Below are 21,033 nucleotides of genomic sequence, written 5' to 3' on the forward strand. Positions count from 1 at the left end.
CTGTCCTAATAAGTAAAATAGAACAATAGAGCATATACTTGCCCAATGTACGCCAAAAGGACACACTTAGGAGTACGACGATGTGAGCACTGGACCTTAAAGATGCATTTGACATGAAAATCAGGAGCCTTTTCTTTCGTATTTGCAAAACGTGATGATAAATCAAAATGTGAAAAGCCAGCAAAAATGCAACAGTAGACTCGCAATGATGAAAATGGTTTCTGATCTACAGGTGGGATGTTATAGAACAGGAGGAGATGATCAAACTGGTATATATACAGGTCCTTCTCAAAAAATTAGCATATAGTGTTAAATTTCATTATTTACCATAATGTAATGATTACAATTAAACTTTCATATATTATAGATTCATTATCCACCAACTGAAATTTGTCAGGTCTTTTATTGTTTTAATACTGATGATTTTGGCATACAACTCCTGATAACCCAAAAAACCTGTCTCAATAAATTAGCATATTTCACCCATCCAATCAAATAAAAGTGTTGTTTAATAACAAACAAAAAAACCAACAAATAATAATGTTCAGTTATGCACTCAATACTGGTCGGGAATCCTTTGGCAGAAATGACTGCTTCAATGCGGCGTGGCATGGAGGCAATCAGCCTGTGACACTGCTGAGATGTTATGGAGGCCCAGGATGCTTCAATAGCGGCCTTAAGCTCATCCAGAGTGTTGGGTCTTGCGTCTCTCAACTTTCTCTTCACAATATCCCACAGATTCTCTATGGGGTTCAGGTCAGGAGAGTTGGCAGGCCAATTGAGCACAGTAATACCATGGTCAGTAAACCATTTACCAGTGGTTTTGGCACTGTGAGCAGGTGCCAGGTCGTGCTGAAAAATGAAATCTTCATCTCCATAAAGCATTTCAGCCGATGGAAGCATGAAGTGCTCCAAAATCTCCTGATAGCTAGCTGCATTGACCCTGCCCTTGATGAAACACAGTGGACCAACACCAGCAGCTGACATGGCACCCCACACCATCACTGACTGTGGGTACTTGACACTGGACTTCAGGCATTTTGGCATTTCCTTCTCCCCAGTCTTCCTCCAGACTCTGGCACCTTGATTTCCGAATGACATGCAAAATTTGCTTTCATCAGAAAAAAGTACTTGGGACCACTTAGCAACAGTCCAGTGCTGCTTCTCTGTAGCCCATTTCGGCACCTGTAGCCCATTTCCTGCACACGCCTGTGCACGGTGGCTCTGGATGTTTCCACACCAGACTCAGTCCACTGCTTCCTCAGGTTCCCCAAGGTCTGGAATCTGTCCTTCTCCACAATCTTCCTCAGGGTCCGGTCTCCTCTTCTCGTTGTACAGCGTTTTCTGCCACATTGTTTCCTTCCAACAGACTTACCATTGAGGTGCCTTGATACAGCACTCTGGGAACAGCCTATTTGTTGAGAAATTTCTTTCTGGGTCTTACCCTCTTGCTTGAGGGTGTCAATGATGGCCTTCTTGACATCTGTCAGGTCGCTAGTCTTACCCATGATGGGGGTTTTGAGTAATGAACCAGGCAGGGAGTTTATAAAAGCCTCAGGTATCTTTTGCATGTGTTTAGAGTTAGTTAGTTGATTCAGAAGATTAGGGTAATAGGTCGTTTAGAGAACCTTTTCTTGATATGCTAATTTATTGAGACAGGTTTTTTGGGTTATCAGGAGTTGTATGCCAAAATCATCAGTATTAAAACAATAAAAGACCTGACAAATTTCAGTTGGTGGATAATGAATCTATAATATATGAAAGTTTAATTGTAATCATTACATTATGGTAAATAATGAAATTTAACACTATATGCTAATTTTTTGAGAAGGACCTGTATTTTGTACGTTTCAGTAAAATCTGTATGTTAGCCATTGAAATCCCTGATGTTTGTAAGTATACGAGTCCAATGGGCGGTCCTAGTAGTGATTGACAGTCTTCCCTCTATGGCTGTGATTGCAAAGATAGCTGTCACTCACTAGTAGGACAGCCTACTGGGTTCATATGCTTACAATCACCAGGGATTTCTATGAATAAAATACAAATTATACTGAATCTTTTCACAAACCTACATAATATGCTCAGCTTCTCCTTCTCTATACTTTGCTGCCGACTGATGAACGGCTCCGGCGCAGGCGTACTTTGCTCTGCCCTGTTGAGGGCAGACAAAGTACTGCAGTGCGCAGGCGCCGGGCCTCTGACCTTTCCGGCGCCTGCGCACTGCAGTACTATCCTCTGCCCTCAAGAGGGCAGAGCAAAGTACGCCTGCGCCGGAGCCGTGGCTGAAGATCAGAAGAGGACGTCCTGGAAAGAAGATAGGAGGCGCCGCAGCGGACCAGAGACGCCCATCCGACCTGACCAGCAGCGGGACCGCCCCTGGGTGAGTATAATATAACGTCTTTTTCTCCCTTTTCAGGTTACATCGGGGGCTTATCTACAGCATTACAGAATGCTGTAGATAAGCCCCTGATGCCGGTGGGCTTACCTCACCCGGGATTTTCGGGGTGACAGGTTCCCTTTAAGGGCTCATTCTCACATGCGAGAAACTCAGATGAGCCTCACACGTCAATACCCGGCACTGCACCCAGCACTCAGGAGCGGAGCGTGCGGCCGCATGTATTGCTACGCAGCCACACGCTCCGATGCGAGTGCCGGGTATTGACGTGTGAGATTCATCCGAGTTTCTCGCATGTGAATATGAGCCCTAAAAAGGGACATTCCAGAGAAAAGTCGAAATTCTTAAAAATAAAAAAAAACATTCCTTGGGGTCGGAATGAACTCTAGGAGTCATACAAGAAACCTTCAAAGACATCAATACGAAATAGTTCTGATAAGACTGTGGTCTTGGGCCGCTGTGGTTTGTTACCATTTCCCTGCACAATCACTTCATCTAAAGGTACCTTCACACATAACGATATTGTTAACGATATCGTTGCTATTTGTGACGTAGCAACGATATCGTTAATGAAATCGTTATGTGTGACAGCGACCAACGATCAGGCCCCTGCTGGGAGATCGTTGGTTGCTGAATAAAGTCCAGAACTTTATTTCGTCGCTGGACTCCTGCTGACATCGCTGGATCGGCGTGTGTGACACCGATCCAGCGATGTCTTCACTGGTAACCAGGGTAAACATCGGATAACTAAGCGCAGGGCCGCGCTTAGTAACCCGATGTTTACCCTGGTTACCATGCTAAAAGTAAAAAAAAAACAAACACTAGATACTTACCTACAGCCGTCTGTCCTCCAGCGCTGTGCTCTGCACTCCTCCTGTACTGGCTGTGAGCCGGAAAGCAGAGCGGTGACGTCACCGCTCTGCTTTCCGGCTCACAGCCAGTACAGGAGGAGTGCAGAGAAGCAGAGCGCAGCGCTGGAGGACAGACGGCTGTAGGTAAGTATCTAGTGTTTGTTTTTTTTTACTTTTAGCATGGTAACCAGGGTAAACATCGGGTTACTAAGCGCGGCCCTGCGCTTAGTTACCCGATGTTTACCCTGGTTACCGGCATCGTTGGTCGCTGGAGAGCGGTCTGTGTGACAGCTCTCCAGCGACCAAACAGGGACGCTGCAGCGATCCGGATCGTTGTCGGTATCGCTGCACCGTCGCTTAATGTGAAGGGGCCTTTACAGACAACCATTTCCTTGCAAGGTAAAGCAAACAAATACGGAAAGAGTGGGAAGACAGCGGAGGCAATAGGCTACTGTGGTTATCAGCTGTAGTGTGAACTCAGATTTGAACAGGTCCAGCTGCCAAGAGTGGATTACACTGGATTTCTAAAACGTCTGGTGTTATCTGCTGTCATACAGCAGGGCTAGTATGTATGGGTCTTCAGGTGAAAATTGCTGCTTGTGTGGACTACAGGGGATAAAGAATCCATGAGATAGTATACCAATGTCGCAAATGTTGACAGCACTCACAGTAAAGCCACGTTCACACGTTCACCATTATACAGCAGTATTTGTAAGCCAAAACCAGAAGGGGAACAATCAAATGAATAAGTATAACAGAAACAAGTCACCACTTCTGGATTTATCACCCACTCCTGGTGTTGGCTTATAAGAAGAAAATAGCCAGCGCCCGCTCCCCGCAGTCACTGTCCCCGGCGCTCCGCTCCCCGCACGCTCAATACTCCCCCTCCGGTCACTGCTAACACAGGGTTAATGCCGGCGGTAACGCATTCCGTTACCGCTGCTATTAACCCTGTGTCCCCAACCTTTTACTATTGATGCTGCCTATGCGGAATCAATAGTAAAAATATGTCATGTTAAAAATAACTAAAAAAAAAAAAACCTGCTATACTCACCCTCTGCCGCCTTTCCCGCTCCTCTCCACGCTCCCGGGACCGCTCCATTGCAAGCGGCAGGTTCCGCTCCAGTCCCAGGGCTGGTGTGGGACAAGGACCTGCCGTGACGTTACGGTCGGTCATGTGACCGCGGCGTCATCATAGGTCCTGCTCACACCAGCCCTGGGATGGGACCGCAAGCTGCTGCTTACAATAGAGCGATCCCGGGAGCGTGGAGAGGAGCGGGAAAGGCGGCAGAGGGTAAGTATAGCAGGACTTCAACGGGCTATAGGTGAGTACATGTTTTGGTTTTTTTGGTTTTTTTTTTAAGTCTCTATACTACGTGCCTCTGTGCTGGGCAATATACTACGTGGATCTGCTATATACTATGTGGCTGGGCAATACGCGGCTGGGCAATATACTACGTGGCTCTGTGCTGGGCAATATACTATGTGGACATGCATATTCTAGAATACCCGATGCGTTAGAATCAGGCTACCATCTAGTGTAAAATATTCACGTAACTGATCACCAAGCTTGTCTTACTGGAGAACGGCTGATGCCCTACTCCTGGTAATGCTACTCTAACAGTAATTGGTATTGTGAAAGGAAATGGGTAAAAGTTGATGCTTACAAATGCCTTATGGTTTCCTAGCAAAAGCTGCATCAACAAATCCCAAACTAAAAGTGCACAAGATATGAAAAGTGAAAGCCAGGTTACCCGGCATCAGAATGAACAAGGAGGCGGACGACGACCTCTTCTGTTAATAGGGGATGTCTGTAGTTACTGTATGTACAGACTCCTGACTACACAAGGTCAGCAGTGCCCTGACAATACAACTATTACCAGGAGCAGGCAATAATAATAATAATGGGGCAGATCAGACAGTCCAGGGGGGGATCCCTCGGGGCATTTCAGACAGTCTGGGGGGATCCCTCGGGGCATTTCAGACAGTCTGGGGGGATCCCTCGGGGCATTTCAGACACAGTCGGGCGGGGGGGGGGGGGGAATCCCTCGGGGCAGATCAGACAGTCTGGGGGGGATCCCTCGGGGCAGATCAGACAGTCGGGGGGGATCCCTCGGGGCAGATCAGACAGTCGGGGGGGGATCCCTCGGGGCAGATCAGACAGTCTGGGGGGATCCCTCGGGGCATTTCAGACAGTCTGGGGGGATCCCTCGGGGCAGATCAGACAGTCTGGGGGGATCCCTCGGGGCATTTCAGACAGTCTGGGGGGATCCCTCGGGGCAGATCAGACAGTCTGGGGGGATCCCTCGGGGCAGATCAGACAGTCGGGCGGGGGGGGGGGGAATCCCTCGGGGCAGATCAGACACAGTCGGGGGGGGATCCCTCGGGGCAGATCAGACACAGTCGGGGGGGGGATCCCTCGGGGCAGATCAGACACAGTCGGGGGGGGATCCCTCGGAGCAGATCAGACAGTCCGGGGGGGAAATCCCTCGGGGCAGATCAGACAGTCTGGGGGGATCCCTCGGGGCAGATCAGACAGTCTGGGGGGGATCCCTTGGGGCAGATCAGACAGTCCGTGGGGGGGGGGGGGTTTAAATCCCTCGGGAGACACAGTCGGGGGAGGGGAGGGAATCCCTCGGGGCAGATCAGACACAGTCTTCGAGAATCCCTCAGGGCGGATCAGACACGGTCCAAGGGGGATCCCTCATGATAACCGTCATATATCGTAAGACCCCATTGGGTCCGATCCAGTGTACACAGGCCCTGATAGGAGCCTCACACTAGGGCCAGTAGTAAGTGCGGCCAGCACGGGTCCCTGCACCCACAGCACACAGGTCCCTGCACCCAGCACAAGTGCAGTGGGCGAGGTGGCCAGGGCGCGGGCAGTGGTACCCATGATGCTTCCCCAGCCGTCGGCCGATAGCCCAACATATCGCTCACTATCTGCCGCTCACCAGGCCCAATCCCGACCTATAAGGGAGCTAGTGCCCCCCGTAGAACAGCCCCCGACCCCCGCCCCACGGTGCCCCCTGCACACCACAGAGCAGCCGCCGCGGCCTCCTCCTGCCGCCCTCGGAGCCCAGAGATCCCAGCGCGCCCACGGCCACCGGCTCCGTCCCGTGTTGCGGTGTGCCCTGCCTGTGCCCGCCCGCTGCCCGCGCCATTCCAGCCACCGGCCTGTGTATTCCCGTTACCTTGTAGAAAGCTCCGTTAGAGCCGCGCACTTCCACCGTCAGGTCCTCCATGTTGGAAACGCAAAGGGCGATGGGAAGGATTTCTAGAAAGTTTCTGCGTCACCCAAGGAGGGAGGGAGAAATTCTGGGGGAGGGAAGAGGGAGAGGAAGGGGAGGAGACCCCGAGTACAGGGAGGCAGTAGAGGTGGTCGCCGTGTGCTGAGGAGCGGGCAGGTGGGCGTTATTATAATGGCGGGAACTAGTGAGGTGTCGGAGAGGCTTGTGTGTCCTGCCCACCATGGACTCTGGTGGCGGGAACCGTGTCCCGCACTGTCCTGCATGTGTGTCTGCCTAAATATAGCCCCGGCCCTAAATAGCCGGTAGTGTCACACATGGCTGAGGTAATGGCTCTCCTCATGGCTTGTTAACCCTCCGTCAGGGGCAAATGATCTGACAGGCGCAGCTCACTGAGTTTCATTTCTCTATTTTCAGTGGTTTGCCTGGGAAACACCATCCTCCCGGTACCTTCCTAGGCTGTGTGAACCCTGAGAAGCCTCTTGTGCTGCAGGAGATCAGATATCAGTGTTTTGGCTTCTCAGGCACATTGCCCCTGAACGTGTCACACCTTTGCTGTTTTTATTCATCCCAATAGTTTTTTTATCTTGTTTTATTAAAAGGAACCTGTCACCCCCGTTTTTTGAGATATAAATACTGTTGAATAGGGCCTGCGCTGTGCGTTACAATAGTGTATGTAGTGTACCCTGATTCCCCACCTACGCTGCGCAATACATTACCAAAGTTGCCGTTTTCGCCTGTTAATCAGGCTGGTCAGGTCAGGTGGGCGTGTTCACAGCGCTGTTTCTTCCTCAGCTTTACGTTGGTGGCGTAGTGGTGTGCGCACGTTGAGGTGACTAATCCACTGTGGGCACGTGAACAAGGAGCGCGCGATCTGCGCTATCACCCCTGTCATCGGTGGGGGCGGCCATCTTCCTGGGGCCGCGCGTGCGCAGATGGAGTGCTCTGCTGCACGGGGCTTCAGGAAAATGGCCGCGGGATGCCGCGCGTGCGCAGATGGAGATCGCGGCGGCCATTTTCCCAAAGCCGAGATGCAAACTCGGCTTTGGGAAAATGGCCGCCACGATCTCTTGTGCGTACGCGCGGCATCCCGCGGCCATTTTCCTGAAGCCCCGTGCAGCAGAGCACTCCATCTGCGCACGCGCGGCCCCAGGAAGATGGCCGCCCCCACCGATGACAGGGGGTGATAGCGCAGATCGCGTGCTCCTTGTTCACGTGCCCACAGTGGATTAGTCAACTCAACGTGCGCACACCACTACGCCACCAACGTAAAGCTGAGGAAGAAACAGCGCTGTGAACACGCCCACCCGACCTGACCAGCCTGATTGACAGGCGAAAACGGCGACTTTGGTAATGTATTGTGCAGCGTAGGTGGGGAATCAGGGTACACTACATACACTATAGTAACGCACAGCGCAGGCCCTATTCAACAGTATTTATATCTCAATCTCAAAAAACGGGGTGACAGGTTCCCTTTAATAGCTAGTGCTAAATTTGTAGATTTGTCATAGAAGGTTTTGTTAGAAATAAGAGTGTGCTTCTCAGGCACATTGCGCCCTAACACATATTCTCTCTCTTGCTTCTGCTTTTCTTCTGAAATGGCGAGGAGAATATTTGACTTGTCCAATGCCCTTCATGTTGAGCAAGTGCAAAATATACTGCTTGATGATGAGACAGACCCCTTACAGCTAGAAGATTTAGGGGAAGAAAGTGACATTGATTCAGAAGATGATGTAGAAGAATGTCCAGATGTGTCTGATACAGATCAAGATGGAGAGCATGAGGAGGATGCTCAAGCCATAGAAACATTACTTTTCTGGTTATTAAACTTTTTTTTTTTACACCTGATTATGTGTATTCTCATTTATTACATTCCTATTAAAGGGACACTGTCACCTGAATTTGGAGGGAACAATCTTCAGCCATGGAGGCAGGGTTTTCAGGTGTTTGATTCACCCTTTCCATACATACTGGCTGCAATATTGGATTGAAGTTCATTCTCTGTCCTCCGTAGTACATGCCTGCACAAGGCAAGATTGTACTATGGAGGACAGAGAATGAACTTCAAAACAATATTGCAGCCAGCGGGTAAGGAAAGGGTGAATCAAAAACCCCACCTCCATGGCTGAAGATTGTTCCCTCCAAATTCAGGTGACAGTGTCCCTTTAAGGTAACTGATCACGTTTAGAGCATTGAAATTTTTTAAAAAGGAAAATATAGCCAATTTTCTAGCCCGTGTCGGACAGGCGCAATGCCCCTAAACTCGTTATGAAACATATTGCCCCTGACGGAGGGTTAATGGCCACTGACGGGGTATGGAGCCGCCATCGTTACGATAGCGTACTCCCACCTTATCTGACCCGTGGTGTGAGAAGACATTTTTCAAAGGTGCAATATAGAAAACAGACATGTAACTAAATAGATGCAAACTGATATGGAAGGGACCCGGTGACTATAATGGCAGCCGTCCGATTTCTGCTTTAGCTTCTACATGGTGCATTTTTTTTTCCCTGTTCAGTCTGGACTTAAAAGGAACTTTTTGCATCCAGAAATGCTGTTTACCTGCTGATATGGGAGTAATTCTCTATGTAAATAGCATGTATGCCAGGTGTAAAGGAGCAGCGGCTGCAGGGAGAAAATGAACTTGCATCCTCTCTGCGGCTGCTGCTTCCAGTCATCAGGGTGGTGCTGTCTCTCACAGTGGCTGGGTGAGATTACAGTGTGACCAATGTGTAGGAAGACTGGAAGCATCTGCCACAGGGATGATACTCTGATAGGACTTTATTTTCTCCCTGCAGTTGCAGCACCAGTAAGGGTGTGTGCACACGTAGAATGGTCCACTGCAAATTTTTCCGCAGCGGATTTGATAAATCTGCAGTGCAAAACCGCTGCGGTTTTTACTGCGGATTTATCGCGTTTTCTATTGCGGATTCCGCAGCGGATTTACATCTGCAGTTTTCTATTGGAGCAGATGTAAAAACGCTACGGATTCCGCAAAAAGAATTGACATGCTGCGGAAAATAAAACGCGTTTCCGTGCGTTTTTTTTCCGCAGCATGGGCACAGCGTTTTTGGTTTCCCATAGGTTTACATTGTATTGTAAACTCATGGGAAACTGCGGCGGATCCGCAGCAAAATCCGCATCGTGTGCAAATACCCTAAGGCAGAGGTCCCCAACTCCAGTCCTCAAGGCCCACCAACATGTCATGTTTTCAGGATTTCCTTAGTCTTGCCCAGGTAATAATTGCATCACCTGTGCAATGCAAAGGAAATCCTGAAAACATGACCTGTTGGTGGGCCTTGAGGACTGGAGTTGGGGACCTCTGCCCTAAGGCACTTGGCATTAAAACAAACGCTCCCTACCTCTATAATATCTAACCCTATACCTGCAGGTAAATGGCATTACTGAATGGGACAGATTACCTTTAAGTGTAGTGTACCTGAGGAGAACGTGCGGCAGACTAGCTCCTTCCTCCACCCCGGTCTATAGTATTTTATGAGTCATGACGGTAATCTATGACAGGCTGTGTGCCCATGTTGCGTTTTTTAAAGGGAACCTGTCACCCCCCCCCCCCCCCCCCCCCACGCGTTAGAAACTAAAAGAGCCACCTTGTGCAGCAGTAATGCTGCATTCTGACAAGGTGGCTCTTTTAGTTATTGGTGCTGTAAATGCTGAAATAATGCGTTTTGTAATTTGTCCGAAATACCTGTCTTCAGTCCTGGAGGCAGGCCTTTCCCCCCCTGCTGCACACGCCACACAGCCGTCACTCAACTGTCTTCTCGGCGGCGCCGCCTCAGCGCTGTTTTCAAATCATCCGACGCCTGAGCTCTTTTGTTCTGCCTGGGGCAGGCGCAGTAAGTGCTGCCTGTCTGACCTCATATGCAGTCTCGCAGACTGCGCCTGTGCGGCCGCCCTGCTTGTAAATCCTAGCCCCGCAGTGTCTTATGATTTATTCACATTGCGGGGCTGGGATTCACAAGCAGGGCGGCCGCACAGGCGCAGTCTGCGAGACTGCATATGAGGTCAGACGGGCAGCGCTCACTGCGCCTGCCCCAGGCAGGACAAAAGAGCGCAGGCGCCGAATGATTTGAAAACAGCACTGAGGAGGCGGCGCCCAGCATCGGGTATTCTAGAATATGTATATAGCAGCCACATAGTATATAGCACAGGCCATGTAATATATAGGAGTACTACGTGGCCTGTGGTATATACCATGTGGCTGCTATATACATACATATTGTAGAATACCCGATGCGTTAATATAAGCCACGCAGTAAATAACAACACAGCCCACATAGTATATAACACAGCCCATACAGTATATAGCAGCCACGCAGTATGTAACAGCTCACGTAGTATGTAACACTGGCCACGTAATATATAGCACAGCCCACATAGTATCTAACAGTGGCCACATAGTATATAGCACGCAGTATAGAACACAGCCTCGTAGTATATAACACTGCCCACGTAGTATATAGCAGCCATGTAGTATATAACGCAGTATGTAACACTGGCCACGTAATATATAGCACAGCCCACATAGTATCGTCGGACTACGGAAGGTGAGAATAGCAGTTTTTTTGTTTTTTAACATTAGATCTTTTTACTATTGATGCTGGATTGGCAGCATCAATAGTAAAAACTTGGTCACACAGGGTTAATGGCGGTAACGGAGTGAGTTACCCGCGGCATAGCGCGGTCCGTTACCGCTGGCATTAACCCTGTGTGAGCGGTGACTGGAGGGGAGTATGGAGCGGGCACTGACTGCAGGGGAGTAGGGAGGGACTAAGCGGACTGTGGTCGTCGCTGATTGGTCGCGGCAGCCATGACAGGCAGCTGGCGAGACCAATCAGCAACTTACATTTCCATGACAGACAGAGGCTGCGACCAATGAATATCCGAGCCAGACAGAAGGACAGACGGAAGTGACCCTTAGACAATTATATAGTAGAAAAGACCATATACAGTGGGGCAAAAAAGTATTTAGTCAGTCAGCAATAGTGCAAGTTCCACCACTTAAAAAGATGAGAGGCGTCTGTAATTTACATCATAGGTAGACCTCAACTATGGGAGACAAACTGAGAAAAAAAAAACCAGAAAATCACATTGTCTGTTTTTTTATCATTTTTTTTGCATATTATGGTGGAAAATAAGTATTTGGTCAGAAACAAACAATCAAGATTTCTGGCTCTCACAGACCTGTAACTTCTTCTTTAAGAGTCTCCTCTTTCCTCCACTCATTACCTGTAGTAATGGCACCTGTTTAAACTTGTTATCAGTATAAAAAGACACCTGTGCACACCCTCAAACAGTCTGACTCCAAACTCCATTATGGTGAAGACCAAAGAGCTGTCAAAGGACACCAGAAACAAAATTGTAGCCCTGCACCAGGCTGGGAAGACTGAATCTGCAATAGCCAACCAGCTTGGAGTGAAGAAATCAATAGTGGGAGCAATAATTAGAAAATGGAAGACATACAAGACCACTGATAATCTCCCTCGATCTGGGGCTCCACGCAAAATCCCACCCCGTGGGGTCAGAATGATCACAAGAACGGTGAGCAAAAATCCCAGAACTACGCGGGGGGACCTAGTGAATGAACTGCAGAGAGCCGGGACCAATGTAACAAGGCCTACCATAAGTAACACACTACGCCACCATGGACTCAGATCCTGCAGTGCCAGACGTGTCCCACTGCTTAAGCCAGTACATGTCCGGGCCCGTCTGAAGTTTGCTAGAGAGCATTTGGATGATCCAGAGGAGTTTTGGGAGAATGTCCTATGGTCTGATGAAACCAAACTGGAACTGTTTGGTAGAAACACAACTTGTCGTGTTTGGAGGAAAAAGAATACTGAGTTGCATCCATCAAACACCATACCTACTGTAAAGCATGGTGGTGGAAACATCATGCTTTGGGGCTGTTTCTCTGCAAAGGGGCCAGGACGACTGATCCGGGTACATGAAAGAATGAATGGGGCCATGTATCGTGAGATTTTGAGTGCAAACCTCCTTCCATCAGCAAGGGCATTGAAGATGAAACGTGGCTGGGTCTTTCAACATGACAATGATCCAAAGCTCACCGCCAGGGCAACGAAGGAGTGGCTTCGTAAGAAGCATTTCAAGGTCCTGGAGTGGCCTAGCCAGTCTCCAGATCTCAACCCTATAGAAAACCTTTGGAGGGAGTTGAAAGTCCGTGTTGCCAAGCGAAAAGCCAAAAACATCACTGCTCTAGAGGAGATCTGCATGGAGGAATGGACCAACATACCAACAACAGTGTGTGGCAACCTTGTGAAGACTTACAGAAAACGTTTGACCTCTGTCATTGCCAACAAAGGATATATTACAAAGTATGGAGATGAAATTTTGTTTCTGACCAAATACTTATTTTCCACCATAATATGCAAATAAAATGTTAAAAAAACAGACAATGTGATTTTCTGGATTTTTTTTTCTCAGTTTGTCTCCCATAGTTGAGGTCTACCTATGATGTAAATTACAGACGCCTCTCATCTTTATAAGTGGTGGAACTTGCACTATTGCTGACTGACTAAATACTTTTTTGCCCCACTGTATGTTTCCATATAAATTTCCAATGTGCCATTCTAAGCTTGGCTTATGTCTTTTATTTTTTGCACTTTTATAATTTTTTTTTTCTTTCAGAGAAGATCTGACGCCTAACCACAAGCGATCAAGGCCCGTTTTTGTTGCACATTTATTGAAACAAAAAAAAGTACTTAGTTTTAAATTTTAAATCTTGTCTCCTTGAGTTTTTGACACACTTTTTCCTCATCACATTTTCCATTGACAGTACCAAAACTCTAAGCATATACTTCCATTATTTTTTATTTTTTTTACAAATGACCACAGACACAGTTTTCCAAATAATTTTTTTTTTAATACAGATTATATATGTAACAAACATATCCCAAATATCAAAACAATTGGACAAACATTGTCCAAACTTTTTGTCCTTCAAAAATGGACAGGATAACAAGCTGTCAACAGGACAGAAGGGGGGGGGGGGGGGTTGGGGTTGGGATGGCCGGGCTGGTTTGTGGAGAAATAATATCTTTAAAACTGTTGGTGCTCCGGCTCGCACCCATACCCTGGGAACATGTCTTGGGAGGACACGCTTGTATTTGGAGACATTGAGTGGTGGCCAGTTGTTGGAGGGGCTGTATGCTGCCGCCTGCCCAAAACGCTGCGATGCAACTGGTGGTGGTAGAGGCACACTTTGCGGATTAAATAAATTCATAATCCCCGTGATTATGGCTGCTGACGGGGGTATAGGGGATGGGACATCAACAGCCATGAGCAGAACGTTGGCTGCTGACATATATATGTTCTACCTGTCCTGCGGCATGGACCTTAGGCGGCCGGCTAACAATGAGCCAAATTTGTCCAGCTCATCTTGTTGGGAATTATCAATCAGATTGAGGGTTCGACTAGTGAGTGTTTCAATCACACTAGTTGAAGCCTCATTCTTTTTTCCCTTCTTGGGTGCAGCCCTTTTCAATGTCATGGAATGGGCAGAACCAGCCCCCATCCCAGTGGTCCTTGACACGCCACCAGCAGAGCTAGAGGCAGGAGCAGCCTCAGAAGACCCTGACGCCACGTCCACCGCAGACGACGAACTTCCATCCTTACAGGAAGATGCCGAACCAGCTTCAGACGTTGCGGAAGAAGGCCTGGCCTCCAGAGGATTTGGCGAGTAACACAAAGAGAAGTCCTCCAACCCCTCGCCTAGACCATGCTCTGGGCTGTTGCCATCATGGGTCCTTGGAGTTTGGTCCCTTATATTGCCTTCAGTCCTGTAGAAAGAATCAAAAGCCATGTTATTAAATGACTATTGGAAAAATTGGAGATTATAAAAACAATATACCGTATATACTCTAGTATAAGCCGAGATTTTCAGCCCAAAAAAATGGGCTGAAAGTGCCCCTCTCGGCTTATACTCGAGTCATGGGGGTCGGCGGGTGATGGGGAGCGACGCTTGTCAAATACTCACCTGCTCCCAGCGCTCCTGACGCGGTCCCTGCATGTCCCACGGTCTTCGGGCGCCTGCAGCTTCTTCCCCTGTTCAGCGGTCACTGGTACCGCTCATTAAAGTTATGACTATGGACTCCACTATTCATTACTGTAATGAGCGGTACCATGTGACCGCTCACGACAGGAAGAAACTGCCGCTCCCGAAGACCGCGGGACATGCACGGACCGCGTCAGGAGCGCCGGGAGCAGGTAAGTATGTCATTCACCTTTCCGCGTTCCACCGCCGCCTCGTCTTCCCGTCCTCTTGCCGTGACTGTTCAGGTCAGAGGGCGCGATGACGTATTAGTGTGCGCACCGCGCTCTGCCTGAACAGTCAGTGCGGAGAGACGGGATGCTGATTAGCAGCAACGAGAGGTGAGTATGTCATTTTTTTTTTTAGTGCAGCAGCATTACATGTGGCACAATGAATGGCAAGAACTGCATGGAGCATCTATGGGGCCATAACTGCATGGAGCATTAAGTGGGGACATAACTGCATGGCGCATGATATGGGGCATCTATGGGGCCATAACTGCATGGAGCATTATATTGGGCATCTATGGGGCCATAACTTCATGGAGCATTATATGGGACCATAACTGCATGGAGCATTATATGGGGCCATAACTGCATGGCGCATGATATGGGGCATCTATGGGGCAATAACTGCATGGGGCATCTATGGGGCCATAACTGCATGGCGCATGATATGGGGCATCTATGGGGCCATAACTGCATGGAGCATTATATTGGGCATCTATGGGGCCATAACTGCATGGAGCATTATATGGGGCCATAACTGCATGGAGCATTATATGGGGCATCTATGTGGCCATAACTGCATGGAGCATTATATGGGGCCGTAACTGCATGGAGCATTATATGGGGCATCTATGGGGCCATAACTGCATGGGGCATCTATGGGGCCACCATAACTGCATGGGGCATCTATGGGGCCATAAAGAACTGCATGGAGCATTATATGGGGCCATAAAGAACTGAATGTAGCATTATATGGGGCATCTTATTTGGCCATAAAGAGCTGCATGGAGCATTATATGGGGCATATTTGTATGGAGCATCTTATGGGGCCATAATGAACTGTATGGAGCATTATATGGGGCCTATTTTGTATGGAGCATCTTATGGGGCCATAATGAACTGTATGGAGCATTATATGGGGCTCTTGATTCAATATGGATATTCAAAAACACTTAACCTACTGATGCCTCAATTAATTTTACTTTTATTGGTATCTATTTTTATTTTTAACATTTACTCATAGCTGCTGCATTTTCCACCCTAGGCTTATACTCGAGTCAATTAGTTTTCCCAGTTTTTTGTTGCAAAATTAGGGGGGTTGGCTTATACTCGGGTCGGCTTATACTCGAGTATATACGGTATATAATTTACCTCGGCAAATTCCTGCTTGTCAAAATAAGCTGGTCTGCGTAGGGCACCCTCCTCTTGGATGGCGAGGTGCCGCTTGTAGTCCTCAGGGACTTAACCAGCCGGTCAGTCACAGAACGCCACCTCTTCTTTAAGTCATCCATTTAAATGAAACAATAAAAAAAAAGAGTTTTTCCAAAATCTATAATTCAAAAATTACACAAATTCATTCAAATTAATAAATACTTACAAAGCATTTTTTGTCCCGCTTTTGGTAGCTGAAGCCACTGGGGGTATATTTCGATCACTATTGCCAGCCAGGCATCACGTTCGGTATGTGAGGCCTTGTAGTCTTCACTAGCGCGATCCCACACCTCTGGATGTTTCTCGATCTACAATGTTTAAAGGGACTCTGTCACCCCAAAAATCGTATCTGAGCTAAGCCCACTGGCATCAGGGACTTATCTACAAAATTCTGTAATGCTGTAGATAAGCCCCTGATGTAACCTGAAAGATGAGAAATAAAGGTTAGATTATACTCACCCAGGGGCGGTCCCGGTCCGATGGGTGTCACTGTCCGGGTACAGCGCCTCCTATCTTTATTTCAAGTCCTCTTGTCTTCTTGCAGTGGCTGCGGCGCAGGCGTACTTATGTGCCTTGTTGAGGGCACAGCAAAATACTGCAGTGCGCAGGCGCCGGAAAAGGTCAGAGAGCCCTGGCGCCTGCGCACAGCAGTACTTCGCTCTGCCCTCAACAGGGCAGACAAAGTACGCCAGAGCCACTGCAAGAAGACAAGAAGAGGACATCATCGAATGAAGATAGGAGGTGCTAGACCCGGATCGCGACGCCAATCGGACGGGACCACCCCTGGGTGAGTATACTCGTAACCTGAAAGATGAGAAATAAAGGTTAATCGGGGGCTTATCTTCAGCATTACAGAATGCTGTAGATAAGCCCCTGATACCGGTGGGCTTTGCTCAGATACGATTATTGGGGTGACAGAGTCTCTCTAAGATTACAAGCCAATAAATTTATTTAAAAAAATTGTGCATTCAAAAAACAAAATATATCTATATATACATTTCCACACATATATATCCACACTGAAACACACACGCAAAACCGATGTAGATATGTATGAATCTGTGTAAACACGTGCGCATGCACACACACACAATCCCCCCCTACACAGCTCTTTCAAAAGAATCTCCGGTACGAGTCGAGATGACATTTTCGACACATACCGGAGACACTGAAAAGCACATAAGCAACTCGTAACGGCCGGACACGACCCACAAAGCAATGTTTTTGTTTGTGCGGTGAGAAATGATCTTTTTGAACCCAATTTTTTTTTTTCCAAGGGTAACAGGAAATTAGACCCCATAAGTTGTGGTGCAATTGTCCTGAGTACGGTGATGCGCCAAATGTGGGGGTAAATCACTGTTTGGGCGCATGGCATAGCTTGGAAGGAAAGGGGCACCTTTTGACTTTTTCACGCAGAATTGGCTGGAATTTAGATCAGACAGCATGTCGTGTTTGCAGAACCCCTTGATGTGCCTGAACAGTGGAAACCCCCCAATTCTAACTCCAAACCTAACCCCAACACACCCCTTACCCAAACCCTAAACCTAGCCCTAACTGAAACCCTAAACGTAGCCCTAATCCTAGCGCAAAAATCATTACAGAACTCAACATGATATGACACATGGTTTACATACAGTAAACCATGTCATATCAAAACTATTGATGCAAGTGTACAATAAATGTAGTAGCTTGTGTTAGGAAGAATTTGGAACTATAGGTGTTAAATTAATGGCTATAATCTCGGAAAAAAATTGTGTGGGCTCCCACGCACTTTTCTCTGCCAGAGAGGGAAAACCAGTGAGTGATGGCAGATATTAATAGCCTAGAAAGGGACTATTGTTTTTTGCCCCCACCTCGGCTTAAAAAAATCTGCCCCCAGCCACCCCAGAAAAGGCGCATCTATGAGATGCACGTTTTCTGGTACTTAGCCTCTGTCACCCCACTGCAGTGTAGCGGTGGGATATGGGGTAATAAGGGGTTAATGTCACCTTGCTATTGAAAGGTGACATTTAGGCTTCTTTCACACTAGCGTCGGAATCTCCCCGTCGCAATGTGTCGGTCAGAGATTCCGACGCTAGCGTTTAACGCATTGCACAATGGAGGCAGCGGATGCATTTCTCCGGCGCATCCGCTGCCCCATTGTAAGGTGTGGGGAGGTGGGGGCGGAATTCCGGCCGCGCATGCGCTGTCGGAAAAAGCGGTCCGTCAGGAGCAAAAAACGTTACATGTAGCGTTTTTTGCTCCCGACGGTCCGCCAAAGCACGACGCATCCGTCGCTCGACGGATGCGACGTGTGGCAATCCGTCGCAAATGCGTCGTCAATACAAGTCTATGGGGAAAAAACGCATCCTGCAAGCACTTTTGCAGCATGCGTTTTTTCTGCAAAACGACGCATTGTGACGGATTGCAGAAAACGCTAGTGTGAAAGTAGCCTAAGCTAGGTTGATAATGGAGAGGTGTCAATAAGAATTATATTAGAGGGTTAAAAAAACACATTAAACAATCTTTTAATGAAATAATAAGGACAAGTTTCATAGGTCCTGCTCACACCAGCCCTGGGACGGGACCGCAAGCTGCCGCTTGCAATGGAGCGGTCCCAGGAGCGTGGAGAGGAGCGGGAAAGGCGGCGGAGGGTAAGTATAGCAGGACTTCAACGGGCTATAGGTGAGTATATGGGTTTTTTTTTAAGTCTCTATACTACGTGACTGGGCAATATACTACGTGGCTCTGCTAAATACTATGTGGCTGGGCAATATACCGTACTACATGGGCTGTGCTATATACTATGTGGCTGGGCAATACATGACTGGGCAATATACTACATGGCTGGGCAATATAGTACGTGGCTGGGCAATATACTACGTGGCTGGGCAATATACTACGTCGCTGGGCAATGTACTACGTGGCTGGGCAATGTACTACGTGGCTGGGCAATATACTACGTGACTGGGCAATATACTACGTGGCTGGGCAATATACTACCTGGCTGGACAATATACTACGTGGCTGGGCAATATACTACGTCGCTGGGCAATATACTACGTGGCTGGGCAATATACTACGTGGACATGCATATTCTAGAATACCTGATGCGTTAGAATCGGGCCACCATCTAATATATATATATATATATATATATATATATACATACAATACAGACCAAAAGTTTGGACACACCTCATTTAAAGATTTTTCTGTATTTTCATGACTATGAAAATTGTACATTCACACTGAAGGCATCAAAATTATGATTTGACACGTGGAATTATATACTTAACAAAAAAGTGTGAAACTGAAATTATGTCTTATATTTTAGGTTCTTCAAAGTAGCCACCTTTTGCTATGATGACTGCTTTGCACACTCTTGGCATTCTCTTGATGAGCTTCAAGAGGTAGTCAATAGGAATGGTTTTCACTTCACAGGTGTGCCCTGTCAGGTTTAATAAGTGGGATTTCTTGCCTTATAAATGGTGTTGGGATCGTCAGTTGTGTTGTGCAGAAGTTTGGTGGATACACAGCTGATAGTTTATTTCCTGGCTTCCTGCTGGAGATAGTTGCGTGTATAATTTCTCCATTATCCTATTCCCATTTGGTTTGTACCTTCCTATCTTTCCCTTTATTCCGCTCTACCCTTGGTGAGTGTTTTTGTACGTAATTTGCTTTTTCTTATCCCTATTTGTCTTACGTGTTTATACACCAACATATGTGTCCCAGGCCTTCTGGAGAAGTGGAAGGGGACAGTTTAGGACATTAACAGGAGCATAGTAAGATCTGAGACTCGGGCCTCTCTACCTTCAAGAGTACCTCTGGGACAGGGATAGTTAGGGTCCCAGTTCCAGGAAGAGTTTGAGGCTCCCTTTCCTTACCGAAGACCATCACAGCGTGACATTTTCAAAGGCCCCACATTTTTTGATCTTGACATGGATCCCATCGATAGCCTTGCGAGGCAGCTGCAGGGTTTGTCTTGTAAGCTATCAGACCTATGGTCTAAGGTTTCTTCACACCAGACATCTGGATCGGTATCTAAAGTGACACTCCTGGATAGGCTTTCAGGGGTTCTGGGACAAATTTGTTGTGAAGCACTATTTCAGGCTTCATCCTCGGTCATCTGGGAGTGTGGTACGGAGGGTGGGGGATTGCTGTCTCCATCTTTCAAGGTCACCCTCAATCCAGGGCCTTCTTACTACTGTAACACTCCAGGTTCCTGATTGTTACAGTGGCATTGCTTTCCTCATGGGGAGAGTGATGTCACACCTGGAAGCGAGCGCAGATCTCTTTCACCAGGTAAACACAAGCACACATGCTCACACTCCAGGCCAGAAAGGGGAGCTCTGATCCAGCTTGTGGGTGGCTCATATATATATATATATATATATATATATATATATATATATATTCTGGTCTGGAAAGAAAGTTAGTTAGTGCCAGAGAGCAGACTGGAGCAGTCTGAGGCAGAGAGACGTATGAAGGGCTGTGCAGCCAGAGGAGCTACAGCTCCAGGATTGAGAGAATACTGAAGGAAGAACAGATTTGTAGTGAGCGTGCAGGAGAGCGAAGCACAGAAGAGTGACAGCTGTAGTTGCAACTGGACTACCTCCATACAGAGCGCAGATTCTGGTAGCTGGAAAACCGAGGTTGTGTCGGACTCTAGGAGGCACAGCAGAAACTGGCAGGACAGCTGGATTACATGTAACCTGTCCCACCTTAATACCCAGGAGACACAGTGGCACATAGAGTCCGGGTCGTAATAGAGACCCTGTAAAAAGGCTCCAGCCATCTCATATGGGTTAGTGTCCCACCTTTATGGAGGACAGAGAAAACTGTGAGGACCTTGATAGAAGCCACAGGCAGCAAGGGACTACACCAAAGCACTGGTAGGAAGGCTTTCATCTCCACCTGGTAAAGGGGACTCTGAACTTATTTCCAAGCTGGCCGGACCCTGCCTGCAGTGCCGGCGTCAGCACCCAGCGCTCCCGGGCAAGTGCCGGGGCCCTGGCGAGACGGGGGTGCCCATTCACGGTACGGTGCAATGGGG

At 47.9% G+C, this 21,033-nt stretch overlaps 1 protein-coding gene across 2 annotated transcripts in view; it reads right to left on the reverse strand.

The window, feature by feature from the left end:
- Positions 1-6,565, reverse strand: part of FXR1 (FMR1 autosomal homolog 1) — a 95,318-nt gene extending 88,753 nt beyond the window's left edge. For both annotated transcript variants that reach the window (XM_069727252.1, XM_069727253.1), the window contains exon 1: positions 6,441-6,565. In XM_069727252.1, the coding sequence (XP_069583353.1) occupies positions 6,441-6,491 (51 nt within the window). In that variant the 5' untranslated portion in view covers positions 6,492-6,565. The remainder of the gene's footprint in view (positions 1-6,440) is intronic.
- Between the last annotated feature and the right edge of the window lie 14,468 nt (positions 6,566-21,033).

The sequence above is a fragment of the Ranitomeya imitator genome, chromosome 5 (genome assembly GCF_032444005.1).
Source record: "Ranitomeya imitator isolate aRanImi1 chromosome 5, aRanImi1.pri, whole genome shotgun sequence".
NCBI lineage: Eukaryota > Metazoa > Chordata > Amphibia > Anura > Dendrobatidae > Ranitomeya > Ranitomeya imitator.